The sequence below is a fragment of the Coregonus clupeaformis genome, chromosome 8 (assembly GCF_020615455.1).
Source record: "Coregonus clupeaformis isolate EN_2021a chromosome 8, ASM2061545v1, whole genome shotgun sequence".
Lineage (NCBI taxonomy): Eukaryota > Metazoa > Chordata > Actinopteri > Salmoniformes > Salmonidae > Coregonus > Coregonus clupeaformis.
In genome coordinates this window covers 42,197,531-42,223,646 of record NC_059199.1, presented here as the reverse complement: position 1 = coordinate 42,223,646, position 26,116 = coordinate 42,197,531, and the positions used below count along the sequence as shown (strand labels likewise).

Below are 26,116 nucleotides of genomic sequence, written 5' to 3'. Positions count from 1 at the left end.
CTACTCTTTCCCCCCCCCCCCCCTTCTCCCCATCTACTCTTTCACCCCCCCCCCTTTCTCCCCCCCTCTTCCCTCCATAGACTTCATAGTGTTTGTGGCGTCGTTGGCGGTGATCGCAGCGGGCACCCAGGGGAACATCTTTGCCACCTCTGCCCTGCGCAGCATGCGGTTCCTCCAGATCCTCCGGATGGTACGCATGGACAGACGAGGAGGCACCTGGAAACTACTGGGCTCTGTGGTCTACGCCCACAGCAAGGTGGGCACACACACCAACACACACAGTGGATGATGAAACGACTAGTATTAGTGATATGTGGTCAAAGGAAAATGAGGGTGGGAGTTAGACTTTATGACCACCACAAGACACCCACAGATACTGTACACATACTGAAAGGTTGGGGTCACTGACCTCAAACTATATCCCCCTTAGACTGGTAATTAGGCTGAACTCTGAAAAAGTAACAGCCAAATATACCCCACACACACACACACACACACACACACACACGGTGATGTCAGGTGATGATGATTATAGTGTTGTCCATTGATGATGATGATGATTTAGTTTTTTCAGGTGATGTTGATGATTATAGTGTTGTCAGGTGGTGATGATTATAGTGTTTTCAGGTGATGGTTATTATTGTATTGTCAGGTGATGATTATAGTGTTTTCAGGTGATGATGATGATGATGATTATAGTATTGTCAGATGATGATGATTATAGTATTGTCAGGTGATGAGATGATGATGATGATTGTAGTGTTGTCAGGTGATGATGATGGGTTGGCTCTTTAATGTTTGGCATATATTGATTGATGTTAATTGATTATGGTTTTGATGATATTATGATAATAACTACCCCACTCCCCCTTTCTCTGTCTCAGGAGCTCATTACAGCGTGGTACATTGGTTTCCTGGTCCTGATCTTTGCCTCCTTCCTGGTTTACCTGGCAGAGAAGGACGTCAACACAGAGTTCAACACCTACGCAGACTCCCTCTGGTGGGGAACGGTCAGTACCACATACTCACTCACTCTCTCACTCACTCACACACACACACACACACACACACACACACACACACACGAAAGATGGCGTTGCAGTGGATAGCAGCCTGCTATTGTTGGAAAAGGACCCGTACGCATTTCAGTTAGTCTACACCTGTTGTTTACGAAGCATGTGACAAATAACATTTGATTTGATTTGACACACAGAGACCCACTGACTTGGGTATGAAATTCCCTTACTCCAGATCTAGGATGAGACTCACCAATAGACAATAAGGTCTCTCTAGTACCATGCAGTAATCTAAATCAAGACCGTTTCTGTTTTACTAGTATAGCTCTCTATAGTATTTACCACCAGAAGACTTCTTCTCACACTCTGTGTGTGTGTGTGTGTGTGTGTGTGTGTGGGGGTTTCTACACCCAGATAACTCTCACCACCATTGGCTATGGTGACAAGACACCCCGCACCTGGTTGGGGCGGCTCCTAGCTGCCGGCTTCGCGCTCCTGGGTGTGTCCTTCTTCGCCCTTCCTGCCGTGAGTCTCTCTCATTGGTCCACATCACTGTCAGTTCCCCTCCCAGCCAATCGGAGCTCATGCCTTTGGCCCTCCCTCTGACCCCTCTCTCAGGGTATCCTGGGGTCAGGCTTTGCCCTGAAGGTGCAGGAGCAGCACAGACAGAAGCACTTTGAGAAGAGGAGGACTCCTGCTGCCAACCTTATACAGGTGACCTCATATAGCTCAGGTAGCATCCACTCAATCAACAGACTAGGTCATGACAACTGAACCCAGCAACAAATTCCTGTAAGATTGAATAATTTTTCTTTAGTGGCTGAAGGTGTGTATGTGTTCCAGGCTGCGTGGCGTCTGTACTCTACTGATGCTCAGCACTCCTACCTGACAGCCACATGGTACTTCTATGACAGCATGCTTCCATCCTTCAGGTAGGTACTCCCCTCCTCTCCAATAATGCCGCCGTTGGGTGGTTATGTGTTGCTGCTGGTCGACCCATGGATTTAACCATCCCCAATGCACGTGAAATTAAAAGGACAACATGTTTGTACAGGTAGATTTGACTTAGGTGTGACTTGGAGTAGCAAGCGTGTCTCACCTATCCTAAAATAATGTGGTTTTGAAAGCCAGCTGACACTGCTTGAACATTGAGAGAGCATTATAGGGAGATTAGGACAGGCTGTACAGATGAATTATAGGATCTAGGAAGAGAACCTAAATGTAACTTGCACCTACAGTTGAAGTCAGAAGTTTACAAACACCTTAGCCAAATACATTTAAACTAAGTTTTTCACATTTCCTGACATTTAATCCTAGTAAAATGCCCTGTCTTAGGTCATTTAGGATCACCACTTTATTTTAAGAATGTGAAATGTCAGAATAATAGTAGAGAGAATGATTTATTTCAGCTTTTATTTCTTTCATCACATTCCCAGTGGGTCAGAAGTTTACATACACTAAATTAGTATTTCATAGCGTTGCCTTTAAATTGTTTAATTTGGGTCAAACATTTTGGGTAGCCTTCCACAAGCTTCCCACAATAAGTTGGGTGAATTTTGGCCCATTCCTCCTGACAGAGCTGGTGTAACTGAGTCAGGTTTGTAGGCCACCTTGCTCGCACATGCTTTTTCAGTTCTGCCCACAAATGTTCTATAGGATTGAGGTCAGGGCTTTGTGATGGCCACTCCAATACCTTGACTTTGTTGTCCTTAAGCCATTTTGCCACAACTTCGGAAGTATGCCTGGGGTCATTGTCCATTTGGAAGACCCATTTGCGACCAAGTTTTAACTTCCTGACTGATGTCTTGAGATGTTGCTTCAATATATCCACATCATTTTCCTTCCTCATGATGCCATCTATTTTGTGAAGTGCACCAGTCCCTCATGCAGCAAAGCACCCCCACAGCATTATGCTGCCACCCCCGTGCTTCACGGTTGGGATGGTGTTCTTCGGCTTGCAAGCATCCTCCTTTCTCCTCCAAACATAACGATGGTCATTATGGCCAAACAGTTCTATTTTTGTTTCATCAGACCAGAGGACATTCTCCAAAAAGTACGATCTTTGTCCCCATGTGCAGTTGCAAACCGTAGTCTGGCTTATTTATGGCGGTTTTGGAGCAGTGGCTTCTTCCTTGCTGAGCGGCCTTTCAGGTTATGTCGATATAGGACTCGTTTTACTGTGGATATAGATACTTTTGTACCCGTTTCCTCCAGCATCTTCACAAGGTCCTTTGCTGTTGTTCTGGGATTGATTTGCACTTTTCGCACCAAAGTACGTTCATCTCTAGGAGACAGAACTCGTCTCCTTCCTGAGTGGTATGACGGCTGCGTGGTCCCATGGGGTTTATACTTGCATACTATTGTTTGTACAGATGAACGCGGTACCTTCAGGCGTTTGGAAATTGCTCCCAAGGATGAACCAGACTTGTGGAGGTCTACAATTTCTTTTCTGAGGTCTTGGCTGATTTCTTTTGATTTTCCCATGATGTCAAGCAAAGAGGCACTGAGTTTGAATGTAGGCCTTGAGATACATCCACAGGTACACCTCCAATTGACTCAAATGATGTCAATTAGCCTATCAGAAGCTTCTAAAGCCATTTTCTGGAAATTTCCAAGCTGTTTAAAGGCACTAAGTCAACTTAGTGTATGTAAACTTCTGACCCACTGGAATTGTGATACAGTGAATTATAAGTGAAATAATCTGTCTGTAAACAATTGTTGGAAAAATTACTTGTGTCATGCACAAAGTAGATGTCCTAACCGACTTGCCAAAACTATAGTTTGTTAACAAGAAATGTGTGGAGTGGTTGAAAAATGATTTTTAATGACTCCAACCTAAGTGTATGTAAACTTGACACACACACACACACACATGAACATACACACATGTACAAAAATGATCAATATCCCAGCAATTGAGTTGGTTTTACCAGTGGTGACCGTGGGCATTCTATCCTCCTGATCTAAAATGGTGGGGTGCACTTTCATTCATTTTCATTCTCCCTTTTTAAGTTCTGCACGTTTCTCCATTGTTTATCTGTTCATTTCTTAAGATTGTATTCTCCTATTTTATGTAAGTATTTACATATTAATTTGACTAATTTTGTTTGTTTAAAAAGAGGGGGGCTTTCATGATTTACATTTGCCATTTTTGCCTCTTAGCTCTGTGTCCAGTAACAAAAGTGTGTTGATGGCGCCATCAATATTTCTCAGACTTCATTTTGATGAATTACATATAAATGATCCCCCTCTTTTTAATGTTTTGACCCTTGATTTGACATCCTTTTTATAAGTTGTTGTTTTGTCGTTTCTTTCTTTTGTTTTTGTTTTTTGTGCACATGGGGTCAGAGAACTGACTCTACTGTTCAGTCACCTTCAGCGACGGCGTAGTGCCAAGAAGGTCCTTCACAACTCCCACCACACCCTGCTGTCCGGGCTACGGCCCTACAGCTCCCCCTACCTGTCAGGGGACAGGTACGCATGTACTACACACACACACACACACACACAGAGAGATATACGACAGACTGATATATACAGTGGCTTGCGAAAGTATTCACCCCCTTGGCATTTTTCCTATTTTGTTGCCTTACAACCTGGAATTAAAATAGATTTTTTGGGGGTTTGTATCATTTGATTTACACAACATGCCTACCACTTTGAAGATGCAAAATATTTTTTCTTGTGAAATAAGACAAAAAAACAGACCTTGAGCATGCATAAGTCAATACTTTGTAGAGCCACCTTTTGCAGCAATTAATAAGCTTGGCACATCTAGCCACTGGGATTTTTGCCCATTCTGCAAGGCAAAACTGCTCCAGCTCCTTCAAGTTGGATGAGATCTGCTGGTGTACAGCAATCTTTAAGTCATACCACAGATTCTCAATTGGATTGAGGTCTGGCCTTTGACTAGGCCATTCCAAGACATTTAAATGTTTCCCCTTAAACCACTCAAGTGTTGCTTTAGCAGTATGCTTAGGGTCATTGTCCTGCTGGAAGGTGAACCTCCGTCTTAGTCTCAAATCTCTGGAAGACTGAAACCGGTTTCCCTCAAGAATTTCCCTGTATTTAGCGCCATCCATCATTCCTTCAATTCTGACCAGGTTCCCAGTTTCCCAGTCCCTGCCAATGCAAAAACATATCCACAGCATGATGCTGCCACCACCATGCTTCACTGTGGGGATGGTGTTCTTAGGGTGATGAGAGGTGTTGGGTTTGTGCCAGACATAGCGTTTTCCTTGATGGTCAAAAAGCTCAATTTTAGTCTCATCTGACCAGAGTACGTTCTTCCATATGTTTGGGGAGTCTCCCACATGCCTTTTGGAGAACACCAAACGTGTTTGCTTATTTTTTTCTTTAAGCAATGGCTTTTTTTCTGGCCACTCTTCTGTAAAGCCCAGCTCTGTGGAGTGTACGGCTTAAAGTGGTCCTATGGACAGATACTCTAATCTCCGCTGTGGAGCTTTGCAGCTCCTTCAGGGTTATCTTTGGTCTCTTTGTTGCCTCTGATTAATGTCGTACTTGCCTGGTCTGTGAGTTTTGGTGGGCGGCCCTCTCTTGGCAGGTTTGTTGTGGTGCCATATTCTTCCCATTTTTTAATAATAATAATGGATTTAATGGTGCTCCGTGGGATGTTCAAAGTTTCAAATATTTTTTTATAACCCAACCCTGATCTGTACTTCTCCACAACTTTGTCCCTGACCTGTTTGGAGAGTTCCTTGGTCTTCATGGTGCCACTTGCTTGGTGGTGCCCCTTGCTTAGTGGTGTTGCAGACTCTGGGGCCTTCCAGAACAGGTGTATATATACTGAGATCATGTGACACTTAGATTGCACACAGGTGGACTTTATTTAACTAATTATGTGACTTCTGAAGGTAATTTGTTGCACCAGATCTTATTTAGTGGCTTCATAGCAAAGGGTGTGAATACATACGCACGTACCACTTTTCCGTAATTTATTTTTTAGAATTGTTTGAAACAAGTTATTTTTTTCATTTCACTTCACCAATTTGGACTTTTGTGTATGTCCATTACATGAAATCCAAATAAAAATCCATTTAAATTACAGGTTGTAATGCAGCAAAATAGGAAAAACGCCAAAGGGGATGAATACTTTTGCAAGGCACTGTAGATGCATACTGACATATACACAGGAAAAGATCACCGTGACACACGCACTCACTCACACGCTCTCATTTGTGACTGTGGTTCACCAGAGGATACCGCGGGTTTAACTCCTTATAGCATCGAGCTGGTTTAGAAAGAAATGCTGGCTGTTCCCTGGTCTGTGGTTCCTGTGTGGATGTGCTGTTGTGTATATAACCACCTGTCACTAATACTGATTCCAGACCTGTGTGTAATTAACAGCACCACCTGCTCCATCTCTGTCTGCCTCTCATTCACTTTCCTCGTCTGATTCATCCTCATGTCAACTCCATCACCCTCATCCATTCATCCTCTCTCTCTCTCTCTCTCTCTCTCTCTCTCTCTCTCTCTCTCTCTCTCTCTCTCTCTCTCTCTCTCTCTCTCTCTCTCTCTCTCTCTCTCTCTCTCTCTCTCTCTCTCTCTCTCTCTCTCTCTCTCTCTCTCTCTCTCGTCATCTGCTTCTCTTCCATGCCTTCCCTCCTTCAACCCTGTTCTCAGGAAGGCAGAAGTCCCTTGCAGGTTTGTTCTTGTCTTCTGAATGTGTGTGTCTCTGCATTCTCTCTCTGACAAATCCAGCTAGGAAGTCCTCTGATCATACAGGCATGGTTCCAACATAGTAATGGGAAAAACAATGGGGGACAACCCAGCATGACCGATGCATACAATAACATGCCATGTTTTCCAAGGTATATGTTTGGTCTTGTAGCCCCTCAATATGAACCAGATTATACTGTATTTGTTGTACAGTAGATTGAATAGTACTGCATGTACAGAAATACCTAATTAACACACATTGATGGCAGTGTGTCTCCCAAGTCAAAAAGCCAATGGATAGGTGTGGAGCTAATTACTTAGACCTTCTGGAAAGGCGGCTGAAGTCTAATCATGGATATACTCAAGTGGACTGCTTCCTCTACATACTCTCCTACTACCTACAGTACATCCCCAACTCAACACCTCCCTCCTCAATGGGGTGTGTGTCTCAGTAAATTGATGTAGCTTTCTTTCGTTGCCTCCTTTCCTTCGTCTGGTCTGAAACCAAAGATGTAGGCGAAAGCAATATGTTGGGGGCCAACAGGGACACATGCTTTCACTGGCAAACCTTCAAGGTGAAAGGAAGCCATTTAAGACTGTTGAGTTGCAGTAGTGGGCTACTCCTTTTCACCTCCCTCTGCCCCTCACCTTTCTGATCTCACTACCTGCGTACCCTGCCTCCTCTCTCCCAATTATCCTTTCCTCCTCCTCCTCTTCTCCCCCCCACCCCCTCTTCTTCTCCTCCCCACCCCCCCACCCCCTCTTCTTCTCCTCCCCACCCCCTCTTCTTCTCCTCCTCTTCTCTCCATTTCTTCTCTCCTCCTCTTCCTTTCCTCCTCTTCCTTTCCTCCTCTGCACCCCTCACCCTTTCTTCTCCTCCTCTCCTCTTCTCCTCTCCTCTCCTCTTCTCCTCTCTCCTCCTCTTCTCCTCTCTCCTCCTCCTCTTCTCCTTCGTCCTCTTCCTCTTCTCCTCTCCTCCTCCTCTCCTCCTCTTCTCCTCACCCTCCCTCTGCCTTGTGTCTCCTCAGTCAGTTTGTTTCTAAAAAGCGGGGTCTCTTCTGGATTCACGCTGGCCGCAAGCAGCAGAGGTATCCACGGTGACAAGCCTGTGCACGGGGCACGCCAGCACCCCATCCTCCCTTACTCACACACTACCCCCTTCACTCTGCCTGAGAGTCCCAAAGCCTTCTGGCCCAGTGCAGTGTGTGTCTCTGTAAATTTTCTCCTTCGAATAAGGAGTTGGTGCCTCGAAATATCCCACTTTCAATAAGGAGTTGGTTTTAGTCTCTTCATTTAGCATAGTGTGAAGACACTCGTCATTGAGGATGGTCATCAGGCTAAAAATGGCTGAAATTTGTTGAACATAAATTGCAATTGTAATTGATCTTTGAGAATGGGAAACACTCTGCTCTGGTGTAGACATATTGGACTGAGCCTTTACTGTGTGAGTTAATGACAGGGTGTTCTGTTTAAAGGACAACTGTTGTAAACCACTTTCTTTCAGTGAACTGGAGGACACAATAAACCATGCATTCTTTATTGGAAAACCAAAGGAATTCTTAGGAATGTTTCATGGTTTATGTGGATCTAATGTCAGCATTGGCCTCCTCACACTCTTACAGATTTTTTAAAATAACATATTTAACCTTTTGTACAGAAGGTTGTGCAAAATGTTTTTTTTATTTTTTATGAAAAGGTCAAATAGTTAGAAAGTCACGCATTCTGTTTTCTTAATACAGTTGCATGACTGTTAATTGTACACATTTTTCACGCATGCTTTCTTTGATCAATTCTGCTCTGTAGTGATTTCTGGAGAGATGGTTCAAATTATTCTGCATGCAATGCAACCATATCCGTGTTGTACTTTTGCGAATCGTTCCCACTCAACAAAAACCCATGTAGAAACATTTCCCTCCCGATAGATTTTTCCCTCTCGTCTGCTAAAGTGTTTCTCTTCAAATCCTTTGCTCAGTATACCGTGCATGTCTTTGGAGGATATAGCTGTATTTTTCACCCTAAATACGTCCCTTTTATTTTATTTCCTTCCCAATGGCATGCAAAGGGCTAACAGTAATTCAACATCTTACTCTGTCCACCCTCCCCTTCTAAGTCAACCTGAGCATTTCAGCTCCGACGTATGAAATGCCATTTCCCCTAATGGTCTTTCAGCTATTGAAATATTAATTTAAATGGCAGGCCAGCGCACAAACAAGGATTATATCAGCGTAAACAACATGTCTCTAATCGTTCTCTGGTGCGTGACATTTGAAATGCTTTGTGAATTTGTAACATGTAAGTGGTCAGAGTGTACGTCCCAAATTGCACCCTATTCCCTATATATACACCTTTTAACCTATGGGCCCTGGTCATAAGTAGTGCATTATAAAGGGAATAGGGTGCTGTTTGGAACGTAAACAGAGAGAGATTAAAGTACATTCTCAATGCTACAGTACCTTATGGGTATAGAGTACTGACTGTTAGGAGGACTCTGTTGTCTTGAATGGCCTCATGCTGTCTTCTCAGTGGAAAACAGACATCCTCAGCCGCTCTCGTTATGCCTTACTGTGCATAATAGCAGTCTGGTTAAGGGGTTTGGTGAGAGATAGAGATGCCATCTCTGTCATAGTGTTGATGCCCATGTGCTTATTCACACTTGGAAGTGCATACATTGCTTTTGGAAAATATTCAGAACCCTTTACTTTTTCCATATTTTCTAACGTTACAGCCTTATTCTAAAATGGATAAAATTGATTTTTTTCCCTCATCAATCTACACACAATACCCCATAATGACAAAGCGAAAACAGGTTTTTAGAAAATTTAACTTTTTCCCTTTCGTCTGCTAAAATGTTTCTCTTCAAATCCTTTGCTCAGTATACCGTGCATGTCTTTGGAGGATATAGCTGTATTTTTCACCCTAAATACGTCCCTTTTATTTTATTTCCTTCCCAATGGCATGCAAAGGGCTAACAGGAATTCAACATCTTACTCTGTCCACCCTCCCTTTCTAAGTCAACCTGAGCATTTCAGCTCCGACGTATGAAATGCCATTTCCCGTAATGGTCTTTTCAGCTATTGAAATATTAATTTAAATGGCAGGCCAGCACACAAACAAGGATTATATCAGCGTAAACAAAACGCCAAGGGGGATGAATACTTTTGCAAGGCACTGTAGATGCACACTGACATACACATACATACATACATACATACACACACACACACACACACACACACACACACACACAAGAAAAGATCACTGTGACACACGCACTCACTCACACGCACTCATTACTCACGCTTTACTCAGTACTTTGTTGAAGCACCTTTGGCAGTGAATACAGCCTCAAGTCTTCTTGGGTATGACGCTACAAGCTTGGCAAACCTGTATTTGGGGAGTTTCTCCCATTCTTCTCTGCAGATCCTCTCAAGCTCTGTCAGGTTGGATGGGGAGCATCGCTGCACAGCTATTTTCAGGTCTTTTTACTGAGTGGGTTCCGTCTGGCCACTCTACCGTAAAGGCCTGATTGGTGGAGTGCTGCAGAGATGGTTGTCCTTCTGGAAGGTTCTCCCATCTCCACAGAGGTACTCTGGAGCTCTGTCAGAGTGCCCATCGGGTTCTTGGTCACCTCCCTGACCAAGGCCATTCTCCCCCGATTGCTCTGTTTGGCCGGGCGGTTGGTGGTTCCAAACTTCTTCTATTTAAGAATAATGGAGGCCACTGTGTTCTTGGGGACCTTAAATACTGCAGAAATTTTTTGGTACCCTTCCCCAGATCTGTGCCTCGACACAATCCTGTCTCGTAGCTCTACAGACAATTCCTTCAACCTCATGGCTTTTGCTCTGACATGCACTATCAACTGTGGGGCCTTATATAGAAAGGTGTGTGTCTTTCCAAATCAGGTCCAATCAATTGAATTTACCACAGGTGGACAACAATCAAGTTGTAGAAACATCTCAAGGATGATCAATGTAAACAGGATGCACCTGAACTCAATTTCGAGTCTCATGGCAAAGGGTATGAATCCTTATGCAAATAAGGTATTTATGGGATTTATTGTAAATAAATGTGCAGAAATTTCTAAAAACCTGTTTTCGCTTTATTTAATCAATTTTAGAATAAGGCTGTAACGTAACAAAATGTGGAAAAAGTCAAGGTCTGAATACTTTCCGAATGCACTATATAGGAGTTAGTGATGCATTCTGTTTTCACCCCCCCGTCCCCCGTCAGCCAGTCAGTAAATCAGCCAGTCAGTCAACCAGTAAATCAGCCAGTCATTAAATCAGCCAGTCAGTCAGTGAATCTGCCAGTCAGTAAATCATCCAGCCAGTCAGTAAATCCAAATCCAAATAAAATTTTATTTGTCACATACACGTGTTTAGCAGATGTGATAGCGGGTGTAGCGAAATGCTTGTGCTTCTAGCTCCGACAGTGCAGTAATATCTAACAATTTCACAACATATACCCAATACACACACAACTAGTAAGGAATGGGATTTTAAGAATATATACATATATGGACAAGCAATGACAGAGCGGCATGGACTAAGGTACAGTAGAATATTATAGAATAGAATGCAGTATATACATTGAGGGGAAAAAAGTATTTGATCCCCTGCTGATTTTGTACGTTTGCCCACTGACAAAGACATGATCAGTCTATAATTTTAATGGTAGGTTTATTTGAACAGTGAGATACAGAATAACCACAAAAAAATCCAGGAAAACACATGCAAAAATGTTATAAATTGATTTGCATTTTAATGACGGAAATAAGTATTTGACCCCTCTGCAAAACATGACTTAGTACTTGGTGGCAAAACCCTTGTTGGCAATCACAGAGGTCAGACGTTTCTTGTAGTTGGCCACCAGATTTGCACACATCTGAGGAGGGATTTTGTCCCACTCCTCTTTGCAGATCTTCTCCAAGTCATTAAGGTTTTGAGGCTGACGCTTGGCAACTGGAACCTTCAGCTCCCTCCACATATTTTCTATGGGATTAAGGTCTGGAGACTGGCTAGGCCACTCCAGGACCTTAATGTGCTTCTTCTTGAGCCACTCCTTTGTTGCCTTGGCCGTGTGTTTTGGGTCATTGTCATGCTGGAATACCCATCCACGACCCATTTTCAATGCCCTGGCTGAGGGAAGGAGGTTCTCACCCAAGATTTGATGGTACATGGCCCCGTCCATCGTCCCTTTGATGCGGTGAAGTTGTCCTGTCCCCTTAGCAGAAAAGCACCCCCAAAGCATAATGTTTCCACCTCCATGTTTGACGGTGGGTATGGTGTTCTTGGGGTCATAGGCAGCATTCCTCCTCCTCCAAACACGGCGAGTTGAGTTGATGCCAAAGAGCTCCATTTTGGTCTCATCTGACCACAACACTTTAACCCAGTTCTCCTCTGAATCATTCAGATGTTCATTGGCAAACTTCAGACGGGCCTGTATATGTGCTTTCTTGAGCAGGGGGACCTTGCGGGCACTGCAGGATTTCAGTCCTTCACGGCGTCATTGATAAGATCCTCCCGTGTAGTTCTGGGCTGATTCCTCACCGTTCTCATGATCATTGCAACTCCACGAGGTGAGATCTTGCATGGAGCCCCAGGCCGAGGGAGATTGACAGTTATTTTGTGTTTCTTCCATTTGCGAAAAATCGCACCAACTGTTGTCACCTTCTCACCAAGCTGCATGGCGATGGTCTTGTAGCCCATTCCAGCCTTGTGTAGGTCTACAATCTTGTCCCTGACATCCTTGGAGAGCTCTTTGGTCTTGGCCATGGTTGAGAGTTTGGAATCTGATTGATTGATTGCTTCTGTGAACAGGTGTCTTTTATACAGGTAACAAACTGAGATTAGGAGCACTCCCTTTAAGAGTGTGCTCCTAATCTCAGCTCGTTACCTGTATAAAAGACACCTGGGAGCCAGCAATCTTTCTGATTGAGAGGGGGTCAAATACTTATTTCCCTCATTAAAATGCAAATCAATTTATAACATTTTTGACATGCATTTTTCTGGATTTTGTTGTTGTTATTCTGTCTCTCACTGTTCAAATAAACCTACCATTAAAATTATAGACTGATCATTTCTTTGTCAGTGGGAAAACATACAAAATCAGCAGGGGATCAAATACTTTTTTTCCCTCACTGTACATATGAGATGAGTAGTGCAAGATATGTAAACATTATTAAAGTGACTAGTGTTCCATTTCTTAAAGTGGCCAGTGATTTCAATGGGCAGCAGCAGCCTCTAATGTGCTAGTGATGGCTATTCAACAGTCTGATGGCCTTGAGATAGAAGCTGTTTTTCCATTCCCTCAGTCCCAGCTTTGATGCACCTGTACTGACCTCGCCTTCTGGATGATAGCAGGGTGAACAGGCAGTGGCTCGGGTGGTTGATGTCCTTGATGATCTTTTTGGCCTTACTGTGACATCGGGTGTTGTATATAACAGTAATCCTTCTACCCCCCCATAAAAAAAACATAAAAAAAGATTAAAAAAAAAAAAGGTGGTTGTCCCACTGGCTATCATAAGTTGAATGCACCAATTTGTAAGTCGCTCTGGATAAGAGCGTCTGCTAAATGACGTAAATGTATGTGTCTTGGAGGGTGGGTAGTTTGCCCCCGGTAATGCGTTCGGCAGACCGCACCACCCTCTGGAGAGCCCTGCAGTTGTGGGCGGTGCAGTTGCCGTACCAGGCGGTGATACAGCCCGACAGGATGCTATCAATTGTGCATCTGTAAAAGTTTGTTAGGGTTTTAGGTGCTAAGCCGAATTTCTTCATCCTCCTGAGGTTGAAGAGGCTCTGTTGCGCCTTCTTCACCACACTGTCTGCGTGGGTGGACCATTTCAGTTTGTCGGTGATGTGTACGCCAAGGAACTTGAAGCTTTCCACCTTCTCCACTGCTGTCCCGTTGATGTGGATAGGGGGGTGCACCCTCTGCTGTTTCCTGAAGTCCACGATCATCTCCTTTTGTTTTGTTGATGTTAAGTGAGGTGAGGTTATTTTCCTGGCACCACACTCCCAGAGCCCTCACTTCCTCCCTGTAGGCGTTCTCGTCATTGTTGGTAATCAAGCTGTTGTGTCATCTGCAAACTTGATGATTGAGTTGGAGGCGTGCTTGGCCACGCAGTCATGGGTGAACAGGGAGTACAGGAGGGGGCTGAGCAAGCACCCTTGTGGGGCCCCAGTGTTGAGGATCAGCGAAGTGGAGATGTTGTTTCCTACCTTCACCACCTGGGGGCGGCCCGTCAGGAAGTCCAGGACACAGTTACACAGGGCGGGTTTCAGACCTAGGGCCTCGAGCTTAATGATGAGCTTGGAGGGTACTATGGTGTTGAATGCTGAGCTATAGTCAATGAATACCATTCTCACATAGGTATTCCTCTTGTCCAGATGGGATAGGGCAGTGTGCAGTGTGATGGCGATTGCATAGTCTGTGGATCTATTGGGGCGGTAAGCAAATTGAAGTGGTTCTAGGGTGACAGGTAAGGTAGAGGTGATATGATCCTTGACTAGTCTCTCAAAGCACTTCATGATGACAGAGGTGAGTGCTACAGGGCGATAGTCATTTAGTTCAGTTACCTTTGCTTTCTTGGTTATAGGAACACTTGTGGCCATCTTGAAGCATGTGGGAACAGCAGACTGGGAAAGGGAGAGATTGAATATGTCCATAAACACACCAGACAGCTGGTCTGCGCATGCTCTGAGGACGCGGCTAGGGATGACGTCTGGGCCAACAGCCTTGCGGGGGTTAACATGCTTAAAGTCTTAATCACGTCGGCCATGGAGAAGGAGAGGCCACAGTCCTTGGTAGTGGGCCTCGTCAGTGGCACTGTGTTATCCTCAAAGCGGGCGAAGAAGGAGTTTTGCTTGTCTGGAAGCGAGACGTTGGTGTCGGCGACGTGGCTGGTTTTCTTTTTGTAGTCCGTGATTGTCTGTAGACCCCGCCACATACGTCTCGTGTCTGAGCCGTTGAATTGCGACTCCACTTTGTCTCTATACTGATGTTTTGCCAGTTTAATTGCCTTGCAGAGTGAGTAGCTACACTGTTTGTATTCTGCCATATTCCTAGTCACCTTGCCATGGTTGAATGCGGTGGTTTGCGCTTTTAGATTTGCACGAATGCTGCCGTCTATCCACGGTTTCTGGTTAGGGTAGATTTTAATAGTCACAGTGGGCACAACATCACCTATACACTTCCTGATAAACTCAGTCACTGTTTCAGTGTATTCGTCTAAATTATTTTCGGAAGCTACCCAGAACATATCCCAGTCCGTGTGATCAAAACAATCTTGAAGCGTGGATTCCGATTGGTCAGACCAGCGTTGAATAGTCCTTAGCACGGGTACTTCCTGTTTGAGTTTCTGCCTATAGGAAGGGAGAAGCAAAATGGAGTCGTGGTCAGATTTGCCGAAAGGAGGGCGGGCGAGTGCCTTATAACCATCCCGGAAGTTTGAATAGCAATGGTCGAGGATTTTAGCAGCACGAGTACAACAGTCGATATGTTGATAGAACTTTGGCAGCCTAGTCCTCAAATTTGCTTTGTTAAAATCCCCTGCTACAATAAATGCAGCCTCAGGATATGTGGTTTGCAGTTTTCATAAATCAGCCAGCCAGTCAGGAAATCAGACAGCCAGCCAGTCAGTCAGTAAATCAGTCAGTCATGTATGTGTGTAATCTCCCTGTCTGAAGGTATTTCTCTGTTATTTTGTCTGTGCTTTGTTGGTCACTGAGTATGCTATGTGTGACTGTTGTAATGGGAGTCAGTAGCTACACACTATCTAGTGTACTGCTGTGTGTACCTGCTAACTACCTGGGACTGCTGCTCTGCTGATTGGCTAAACTCAGGGTCTAAAACAACTGGATCATCTACTGGACACTATGGACCTATATTCAATTATGAAAATCACACAACAGAACTCTAAGGATGTCCTAAGTGGCAGATAATAGTGGTAATTAATTCAATAAACATGTGGACACAGGTTCATTTCCTTCATTGTTCCAGCAGCAGCAAAATGGGATTCCGAGACCGGATGCGGCTGAACAACTCCCGTTCGTCCCAGACGAGTCGGAACAAGGCATCCCCGCTGCCTCCCGGGACGAGTGTCCGCCAGTCGCCCAGCACAGAGAACGTCCCAGAAGCCACCAGTCCCGGAAAGGTGCAGAAGAGCTGGAGCTTCAACGACCGCACGCGGTTCCGCACCTCCCTACGACTCAAACCCAGACCTCCTGCAGACGGTGGGAACTGGGACTTAACTCACTCCCACAAACACATACACACTTATACAGTACATACTGACATACTGTCTCTCTCACGTATGTTCTTGTACGCACTCACTCACTCCTTCCCTCTCACCCTAACTGTATTGTTGCTGTCCTGTCTCCAGTGGAAGGAGTAGGGGAGGACAGTGTTGAGGACAAACCATATTGTGATGTAGCCATGGAGGAGGTGATCCCAGCAGTGAAGACCTTGATACGGGCTGTTAGGTGAGTCCTATACCCTCTCTCACAGCACACCTACCTGTACCCACAGGGTACCTACTGGCCCACATCATGATGGAACCAGGTCACCTGTCTCCTCTCTGGTCCTAAAGTCGCCATAGGCCCTTGTATTATATTTGGGCCTACAGTACTTCCTGTTATGGTGGCTGGAGTAAGATGAATGCCCGGCTCCTCCAGTGGGCTCTGGCCGTGTGCAGTTTCAGCTGACGGTAGGGAAATATCCTCTTTAGCGTGGTAACTGATCCTTCCTGCCGCAGGCCAGGTTCTCGGCTCTGACCTTGTCTCAGTCAATCGGTCAGGTGCTAGAGGGCAGCTGACAGAGCCGTAATCATGGAGAGTCTATTGCAGAGCTCCATATTAGTGATACACTGGTGTTTTAGGGATCACTCCCTGGCCCCCAAAAATATACACTATACTTTACTGTACAGTTATTTTATCTCTTCTTACTTTGATGGAATAGAGCATAATAATTTGTTGACCAAAGTCTTCATATAACATTGATTTAATGCAAAGGTTGTGTCTGCTGTAGTGTAGTCGTGTACATTGAACACATTTCTATGCCCACAAGGAAACTTCCAATATTAGAAAAACTAGCTATGATATAAGGAATAGCGAAAGAATGGTGTGAAGGAAAGGAATGAGAAAAATGCATAGCTGGCAAACCTATGCACTAATTAACGGCTCCATGTGTTCAGGGGGGCAAAAATACGACCCCTTGAGGTTTCTCTGTACTTAACCATGTAAATATCCTGGAGGTATCCTTCATCCCTCTACACACACGCACGCACATGCAAAACGTATTCCACTGAGGGAGGCAGAAAAACACTACAATTGCCAACAAACATCTGTCAGTGAGGCAGGTAGGTTGGTCTGTGGGGAGTTTGTGTGAGTGGATTATATTGAACCACTACTGGCAGATCCCCAGGGTCAGCCATACAGACACACAGCATCTTTCATGTTGCGTCAGATTGTGTGTGTGTTTCCATGTGTACACTGTGTATATTATGCTGTATGTATGAGGGGTTATGTGAGTGCATGTGTTCATATGAAAGGGATAGTGGATTGGGACTGGATTCATTTGAGTGTAGGCCCTATTGGCTACCATACTGACACGTAAATATTCTTAGCCGACGTGTGTGTATATACATCACCGTAGAAACACTGGAGTCTTATGTAAGTTCCACACCTAAGATCGATGTCTTTTAAAAAACTGGTAGATTTGAGCATTGGCTATAATGCTGAGGCTTCACTTTAGGAAGACTGATGTACAGTGGGGAAAAAAAGTATTTAGTCAGCCACCAATTGTGCAAGTTCTCCCACTTAAAAAGATGAGAGAGGCCTGTAATTTTCATCATAGGTACACGTCAACTATGACAGACAAATTGAGATTTTTTTTCTCCAGAAAATCACATTGTAGGATTTTTAATGAATTTATTTGCAAATTATGGTGGAAAATAAGTATTTGGTCACCTACAAACAAGCAAGATTTCTGGCTCTCACAGACCTGTAACTTCTTCTTTAAGAGGCTCCTCTGTCCTCCACTCGTTACCTGTATTAATGGCACCTGTTTGAACTTGTTATCAGTATAAAAGACACCTGTCCACAACCTCAAACAGTCACACTCCAAACTCCACTATGGCCAAGACCAAAGAGCTGTCAAAGGACACCAGAAACAAAATTGTAGACCTGCACCAGGCTGGGAAGACTGAATCTGCAATAGGTAAGCAGCTTGGTTTGAAGAAATCAACTGTGGGAGCAATTATTAGGAAATGGAAGACATACAAGACCACTGATAATCTCCCTCGATCTGGGGCTCCACGCAAGATCTCACCCCGTGGGGTCAACATGATCACAAGAACGGTGAGCAAAAATCCCAGAACCACACAGGGGGACCTAGTGAATGACCTGCAGAGAGCTGGGACCAAAGTAACAAAGCCTACCATCAGTAACACACTACGCCGCCAGGGACTCAAATCCTGCAGTGCCAGACGTGTCCCCCTGCTTAAGTCAGTATATGTCCAGGCCCGTCTGAAGTTTGCTAGAGTGCATTTGGATGATCCAGAAGAGGATTGGGAGAATGTCATATGGTCAGATGAAACCAAAATATAACTTTTTGGTAAAAACTCAACTCGTCGTGTTTGGAGGACAAAGAATGCTGAGTTGCATCCAAAGAACACCATACCTACTGTGAAGCATGGGGGTGGAAACATCATGCTTTGGGGCTGTTTTTCTGCAAAGGGACCAGGACGACTGATCAGTGTAAAGGAAAGAATGAATGGGGCCATGTATCGTGAGATTTTGAGTGAAAACCTCCTTCCATCAGCAAGGGCGTTGAAGATGAAACGTGGCTGGGTCTTTCAGCATGACAATGATCCCAAACACACCGCCCGGGCAACAAAGGAGTGGCTTCGTAAGAAGCATTTCAAGGTCCTGGAGTGGCCTAGCCAGTCTCCAGATCTCAACCCCATAGAAAATCTTTGGAGGGAGTTGAAAGTCTGTGTTGCCCAGCGACAGCCCCAAAACATCACTGCTCTAGAGGAGATCTGCATGGAGGAATGGGCCAAAATACCAGCAACAGTGTGTGAAAACCTTGTGAAGACTTACAGAAAACGTTTGACCTGTGTCATTGCCAACAAAGGGTATATAACAAAGTATTAAGAAACTTGTTATTGACCAAATACTTATTTTCCACCATAATTTGCAAATAAATTCATTAAAAATCCTACAATGTGATTTTCTGGATTTTTTTTTCTCATTTTGTCCGTCATAGTTGACGTGTACCTATGATGAAAATTACAGGCGCCTCTCATCTTTTTAAGTGGGAGAACTTGCACAATTGGTGGCTGACTAAATACTTTTTTTCCCCACTGTAGTTACTCAGCCTGCCTACCTGCCTGTGTAAATGTGTGGAGTGTGCTGTTTGGGATATGGAGGGATTGTTAGAGGGAGAGAGAGGAGGAGGAGAGAGATCTGTCTACTCGCTGTAGTACTCACCTCAAACAAATCAAGTTCTGCTAAAGCCACTCGTAGTCAACTTCTGTATTTCTGTACAGTTGTGAACCTTTTATATTTTTGAAACGGTTTTATCCAGAGTTTGGAAAGTCTACCGTTTGCCTATTGTTTGATCCCCCGTTTTTGTAAGGATTTTAAAGAAGTGCTCTGCTTTTAAAGTTAGCTGTTGATTGAGCTCATGTAAGCAGTAGTTCCTCTTTTGGTGTTCAAGGCGTCAGGTAGCCTAACGGTTAGAGCATTGGCCCTGTAACTGAAATGTCACTGGTTTGAATACCCGAGGAAGACTCCCGAGGTGAAAAATCTGTCTGTGCCCTTGAGCAAGGCACTTAAACCTCATTTGCTCCAGGGGCGCCGTACTACTATGGCTGACCCTGTAAAACAACACATTTCACTGCACCTATCCGGTGTATGTGACAATAAAACATATTTTTTAAAGTGTCCCCCTCCATCACACTAACTTCACTGCTGATGCCATGCCATGAGTCATTCACATAAAACCAAACCAAAAACGACCGAATGCTGTCTTGCATATTCAATGCCGACTTGAATATATTTGGTCCAGATCTCAATAACTTTTTGGTACTGATGCTATCGCCTCAAGTGCTTCTCCATTTGTCTACCAGAGCCTCTGAGCTTGAAACTAATGATTTAGTGCCAACAGTGCCAAATATGCCCCTATACCAGGTATCTACAGTGGGCATACTTCAGGCAGCCAAGGTATTAATATAATCATACCACAAGATGAAGAGAGCGACTCAGCACTTTGAAGAACCCCTTAGAGGATGGAAATAAAATGTAGATTTTTGTTCATATCCCTTCTGCTTTTCCTTACTCTTATTTTTACCCACACCTGAGACCCACCCTGGCAGAAGAAAATATGCATCTACCTGCAAATTATAAAAATACCTTGCAAAAATATATCGGGAAAAACTCGGTAGTCATCAAGAATGCATCAAGTGCCCTGTGAGGAGGATGGAGGAAGGGTGCGCTGACGGCTGCTGTGGCACCAGCTGTCGACCACTACCCCTCTTTTCCTACTTTCTCCCTCCTGCAGAGTGAGAGGAAGAGAGATAAAGAGGAAGAGTGTGTGTGATTGCCATCAAAACACTAGTTGCAGCACATATCACTAAACTGCCATTGCACATGCAAGTTGTTCAGTCGCCAACAATGGTTAACACTTTTGTTAGCCCCCCGGACATGACATACTGATGTTAAAGAAGAAGAAGTTTCCTCATAAAACAGCCCCCATCCTCCCTCCCCTCTGTGCCCAATCCGACTCATGGAGCAATCCATCATGGCTTGGGATGACAGGTTAAGTGCGTCTGTTTTGCTACGCTAACATTTGGCGTTTCCTGTATTCTGCCGAGCCAGCACCTTTGTGTCCGGGCGGCTGACTACTCTCCTATAGTGTGATAAGCAGCCAGAACTCTGCCCAATATATGTTCAGTCAACACTCTACAGCTCCAACACACTCTTTACTTCTCTCTAGGAAAGGGCAACGATTGGTGGAGGGTGGATGTGAATATAATTAGCTTTGCACGCTAGGAGTCAGAGCATCTGTCTCTGTCCTCTAACTGTGGGGTCACCACACACACACACACACACACACACACACACACACACACACAGCTATCTCACAGAGGAGAGGAGGTAGACTAGACACACACAGCCCCGTGTAGCTCAGTTGGTACAGCATGGCTCTTGCAACGCCAGGGTTGTGGGTTCGTTTCCCACGGGGGGCCAGTATGAAAAAATGTATGCACTCACTAACTAAGTCGCTCTGGATAAGAGCGTCTGCTAAATGACTAAAATGTTCTGTGTGTGTGTGTGTGTGTGTGTGAGAGAGAGAGGCTAACTAAGCAGAGGGCCAGGGTGTGCAGAAAACCAAGTGTGTCCCTCTCTCCTTACACAGTGCACCGGAACAAGGGCGTCGATTAGAGATATGTACAGTTGAAGTCGGAAGTTTACATACACCTTAGCCAAATACATTGAAACTCAGTTTTTCACAATTCCTGACATTTAATCCTAGTAATAATTCCCTGTCTTAGGTTAGTTAGGATCACCACTTTATTTTAAGAATGTGAAATGTCAGAATAATAGTGGAGAGAATGATTTATTTCAGTTTTTATTTCTTTCATCACATTCCCAGTGGGTCAGAAGTTTACATACACTCAATTAGTATTTGGTAGCGTTGCCTTTAAATTGTTTAACTTGGGTCAAACGTTTCGGGTAGCCTTCCACAAGCTTCCCACAATAAGTTGGGTGAATTTTGGCCCATTCCTCCTGACAGAACTGGTGTAACTGAGTCAGGTTGGTAGGCCTCCTTGCTCGCACACACTTTTTCAGTTCAAGCTTTAACTTCCTGACTGATGTCTTGAGATGTTGCTTCAATATATCAACATAATTTTCCTTCCCCATGATGCCATCTATTTTGTGCACCAGACCCTCCTGCAGCAAAGCATCCCCACAGCATGATGCTGCCACCCCATGCTTCACGGTTGGGATGGTGTTCTTCGGCTTGCAAGCATCCCCCTTTTTCCTCCAAATATAACGATGGTCATTATGGCCAAACAGTTCAATTTTTGTTTCATCAGACCAGAGGACGTTTCTCCAAAAAGTATGTTCTTTGCCCCCATGTGCAGTTGCAAACCGTAGTCTGGCTTTTTTATGGCGGTTTTGGAGCAGTGGCTTCTTCCTTGCTGAGCGGCCTTTCAGGTTATGTCGATATAGGACTCGTTTTACTGTGGATATAGATACTTTTGTACCTGTTTCCTCCAGCATCTTTACAAGGTCTTTTGCTGTTGTTCTGGGATTGATTTGCACTTTTCGCACCAAAGTACGTTAATCTCTAGGAGACCGAACGCGTCTCCTTCCTGAGCGGTATGATGGCTGCCTGGTCCCATGGTGTTTATACTTGCCTACTATTGTTTGTACAGATGAACGTGGTACCTTCAGGCGTTTGGAAATTGCTCCCAAGGATGAACCAGACATGTGGAGGTCTACAATTTTTTTTTTCTGAGGTCTTGGCTGATTTCTTTTGATTTTCTCATGATGTCAAGCAAAGAGGCACTGAGATTGAAGGTAGGCCTTGAAATACATCCACAGGTACACCTCCAATTGACTCAAATGATGTCAATTAGCCTATCAGAAGCTTCTAAAGCCATAACATCATTTTCTGGAATTTTCCAAGCTGTTGAAAGGCACAGTCAATTTAGTGTATGTAAACTTCTGACCCACTGGAATTGTGATACAGTGAATTATAAGTGAAATAATCTGTCTGTAAATAATTGTTGTAAAAAATAATTGTCATGCACAAAGTAGATGTCCTAACCGACTTGCCAAAACTATAGTTTTAACAAGACATTTGTGGAGTGGTTGAAAAATGAGTTTTAATGACTCCAAACTAAGTGTATGTAAACTTCCGACTTCATCTGTATACAGTCAGTATTCTATACATGGCTCTACGTTTCTCATTGGTAATACAGGAGTAATGTCATTGTCAAAGGCCACAACACAGGGGAATCCCTGTGGTACTCTCCAGTGGTTTCCTTTAATGAGGACATTTGTGAATGATATTGATAAGGTGACTTTGACTGCAAATCCCACTTAATCCCACCTACGTAGTTACACTGATGAAGCTCAGGACTGTTTCATGGTTAACTTTTTGCAGTATTCACTAGTTTAATTCTGCAATGTGAGGCACCCAAAGGCAACACATTCTAGTAGAGCTCTACTTGTGTGTGTGTGTGTAGGATCCTGAAGTTCTTGGTGGCCAAGCGGAAGTTTAAGGAGACTCTGCGTCCGTACGACGTGAAGGACGTCATAGAGCAGTACTCTGCTGGACACCTGGACATGCTGGGGAGGATCAAGAGTCTACAAACCAGGTACACAGACACACACACACACACACACAAATGTTCTACAGCTGCACCATCGAGAGCATCCTGACTGGTTGCATCACTGCCTGGTATGGCAACTGCTCGGCCTCTGACTGCAAGGCACTACAGAGGGTAGTGCGTACGGCGCAGTACATCACGGGGGCCAAGCTTCCTGCCATCCAGGACCTCTTTACCAGGCGTCAGAGGAAGGCCCTAAAAATTGTCAAAGACTCCAGCCACCCTAGTCAGACTGTTCTCTCTGCTACCGCATGGCTAGTGGTACCGTAGCGCCAATTCTAGGTCCAAAAGGCTTCTTAACAGCTTCTACCCCCAAGCCATAAGACTCCTGAACAGCTAAATATGGCTACCCGGACTATTTGCATTTTTTATTTTACCTTTATTTAACTAGGCAAGTCAGTTAAGAACAGATTCTTATTTACAATGACGGCCTACACCGGCCAAACCCGGACGACGCTGGGCCAATTGTGCGCCGCCCTATGGGACTCCCAATCACGGCTGGTTGTGATACAGCCTGGAATCGAACCAGGGGGTCTGTAGTGACGCCTCAAGCACTGAGATGCAGTGGCTTAGACCACTGCGCCACTCGGGAGCCTCGCTATTGTTATTTTACTGCTGATCTTTAATGATTTGTTACTTTTATTTCTTTTTTTTTTAGGTATTCTTTCTTAAAACTGCATGGTTGGTTAACGGCTTGTGAGTAAGCATTTCACTGTAAGGTCTACACCTGTTGTAGTCGCCGCATGTGACAAATAAAATTTTATTTTATTTGACACACAACCTACAACAGTTGGAGACACAGTCTATTCATACCTCACAAACTCCATCACCAGTACTAACCATAACACCACTAAATGAACCATTTTGATAATGGTTGTTGATTTGTTGTGTGTTGTCCTGGTCCTCCCCAGAGTGGATCAGATAGTGGGTCGTGGATCGTCCTACCAGCCAGATAATAAGAAGGTGAGGAGTGAGAAGGGAGAGAAGACCCCTCCAGAACTGGACCTTATGGACGAGCTCAGTATGATGGGACGCGTCATCAAGGTGGAGAAACAGGTACAGAGCTCAAGTAGAGTAGGTTGATCGTCACGTTAACGCACGCCCACTGCCACGGCCACCACTTTGAGACTTGAAAAACCCTGACCATCAATGCATGGCTTTCCTGATTAGGCTAATATTCTATGTACACTGAACAAAAATATAAACACAACATGTAAAGTGCTGGTCCCATGTTTCATGAGCTGAAATATAAGATTCCAGAAATGTTCCATACGCACAAAAAGCGTATTTCTCTCAAATTTTTGGCACAAATTTGTTTACATCGCTTTTAGTGAGCATTTTATCCTTTGTCAAGATATTCCATCCACCTGACAGGTGTGGCATATCAAGAAGCTGATTAAACAGCATGATCATTACACAGGTGCACCTTGTGCTGGGGACAATAAAAGGCCACTCTAAAATGTGCAGTTTTGTCACACAACACAATGTCACAGATGTCTCAAGTTTTGAGGGAGCGTGCAATTAGCATGCTGACTGCAGGAATGTCCACCAGAGCTGTTGAATGTTCATTTCTCGACCATAAACCACCTCCAACGTCGTTTTAGAGAATTTGGCAGTACGTCCAACCGGCCTCACAATCGCAGACCACCTGTAACCACGCCAGCCCAGGACCTCCACATCCGGATTTTTCACCTGCAGGATCTTCAGGGGAGGGGATGGGAGGGGAGGGGAGTGCTGTCTGTAATAAAGCCCTTTTTTGGGGAAAACTCATTCTGATTGATTGGGCCTGGCTCCCAGGTGGGTGCCCTCCCAGGCCCACCCATGGCTGCGCCCCTGCCCAGTCATGTGAAATCCATAGATTAGGACCTAATTTGTTTATTTCAATTGACCGATTTCCTTATATGAGCTGTAACTCAGCAAAATCTTTGAAATTGTTGCATGTTGCGTTTATATTTTTGCTCAGTATAATATAGGGGTGAGTGCATGATATATATGTGAGTGCATGATTTCTCAATTTGTGCTTGTATTTGTCTCATGATAATTATTGGGTTAGTAGTGCTACGTTACTACCATTTAACTATGTAATTTATAATGAAATACCCAGTAAAAAAGACTAACATAATCATTGCTCATTAATAATATCATATATAGATTTTAGTGCACAACAATAATTGGTGTGTGTTAATCTCTATACAGGTGCAGTCGATAGAGAACAAGCTGGACCTCCTTCTTAACTTCTACACACAGTGTCTGAAGAAAGGCTCGTCCAACTTCACCCTGTCTTCCCTGTTAGAACCAGACCTGACGTTGGACTACCACAGCCCCACAGACTATCGTGACCTTTTCCCCTCCGCCAACACACTCAACGTCTCCCACTCAGAGTCCAGCAAATTGGAGTGACTGGGACTGTACTCACTGACTGAGGCTGAGGCTGGGAATGAACTGGGCCCACCGCTAGACCCTCACCTCAAAGTATTTAAGCCCTGAAATGTAATGTCACCATACTGGACTGTAGCAGCACCCCCAGAGTAACCACCTATGCCCATAGCCATTTCCACTCATCACCAAACCAATTTGATTATTAACTTTGGAGGTCTGACTCCTCTCCCTTTAGAAATTCACACTCCACACCTTAGGACCCACACTTCTTTCCATAGACTGATCCTCACCTTTTAATAATTTCTCCCTCCACATACACTACATGGCCAAAATATGTGGACACCCCTTCAAATTAGTGGATTCGGCTATTTCAGCCACACCCGTTGCTGACTGGTGTATAAAATAGAGCACACAGCCATGCAATCTCCATAGACAAACATTGGCATTCGAATGACCCGTACAGAAGAGCTCAGTGACTTTCAACAGGATGCCACCTTTCCAACAAGTCAGTTCGTCAAATTTCTGTCCTGCTAGGGCTGTCCCGGTCAACTGTAAGTGCTGTTATTGTGAAGTGGAAACGTCTAGGAGCAACAACAGCTCAGCTGTGAAGTGGTGGGCCACACAAGCTCACAGAACA

General features: G+C 44.4%; 1 protein-coding gene across 1 annotated transcript in view; it reads left to right on the top strand.

Annotated features, from left to right (window-relative positions):
* Positions 1 to 25,859, top strand: part of LOC121572068 (potassium voltage-gated channel subfamily KQT member 4) — a 101,792-nt gene extending 75,933 nt beyond the window's left edge. The window contains exons 4-14 of the mRNA XM_041883944.2: positions 81 to 256; positions 885 to 1,010; positions 1,431 to 1,541; positions 1,635 to 1,730; positions 1,860 to 1,948; positions 4,365 to 4,490; positions 15,696 to 15,928; positions 16,078 to 16,177; positions 22,957 to 23,088; positions 24,012 to 24,156; positions 25,297 to 25,859. Of these exons, the coding sequence (XP_041739878.1) occupies positions 81 to 256; positions 885 to 1,010; positions 1,431 to 1,541; positions 1,635 to 1,730; positions 1,860 to 1,948; positions 4,365 to 4,490; positions 15,696 to 15,928; positions 16,078 to 16,177; positions 22,957 to 23,088; positions 24,012 to 24,156; positions 25,297 to 25,500 (1,538 nt within the window). The 3' untranslated portion in view covers positions 25,501 to 25,859. The remainder of the gene's footprint in view (positions 1 to 80; positions 257 to 884; positions 1,011 to 1,430; positions 1,542 to 1,634; positions 1,731 to 1,859; positions 1,949 to 4,364; positions 4,491 to 15,695; positions 15,929 to 16,077; positions 16,178 to 22,956; positions 23,089 to 24,011; positions 24,157 to 25,296) is intronic.
* Positions 25,860 to 26,116: the final 257 nt, after the last annotated feature.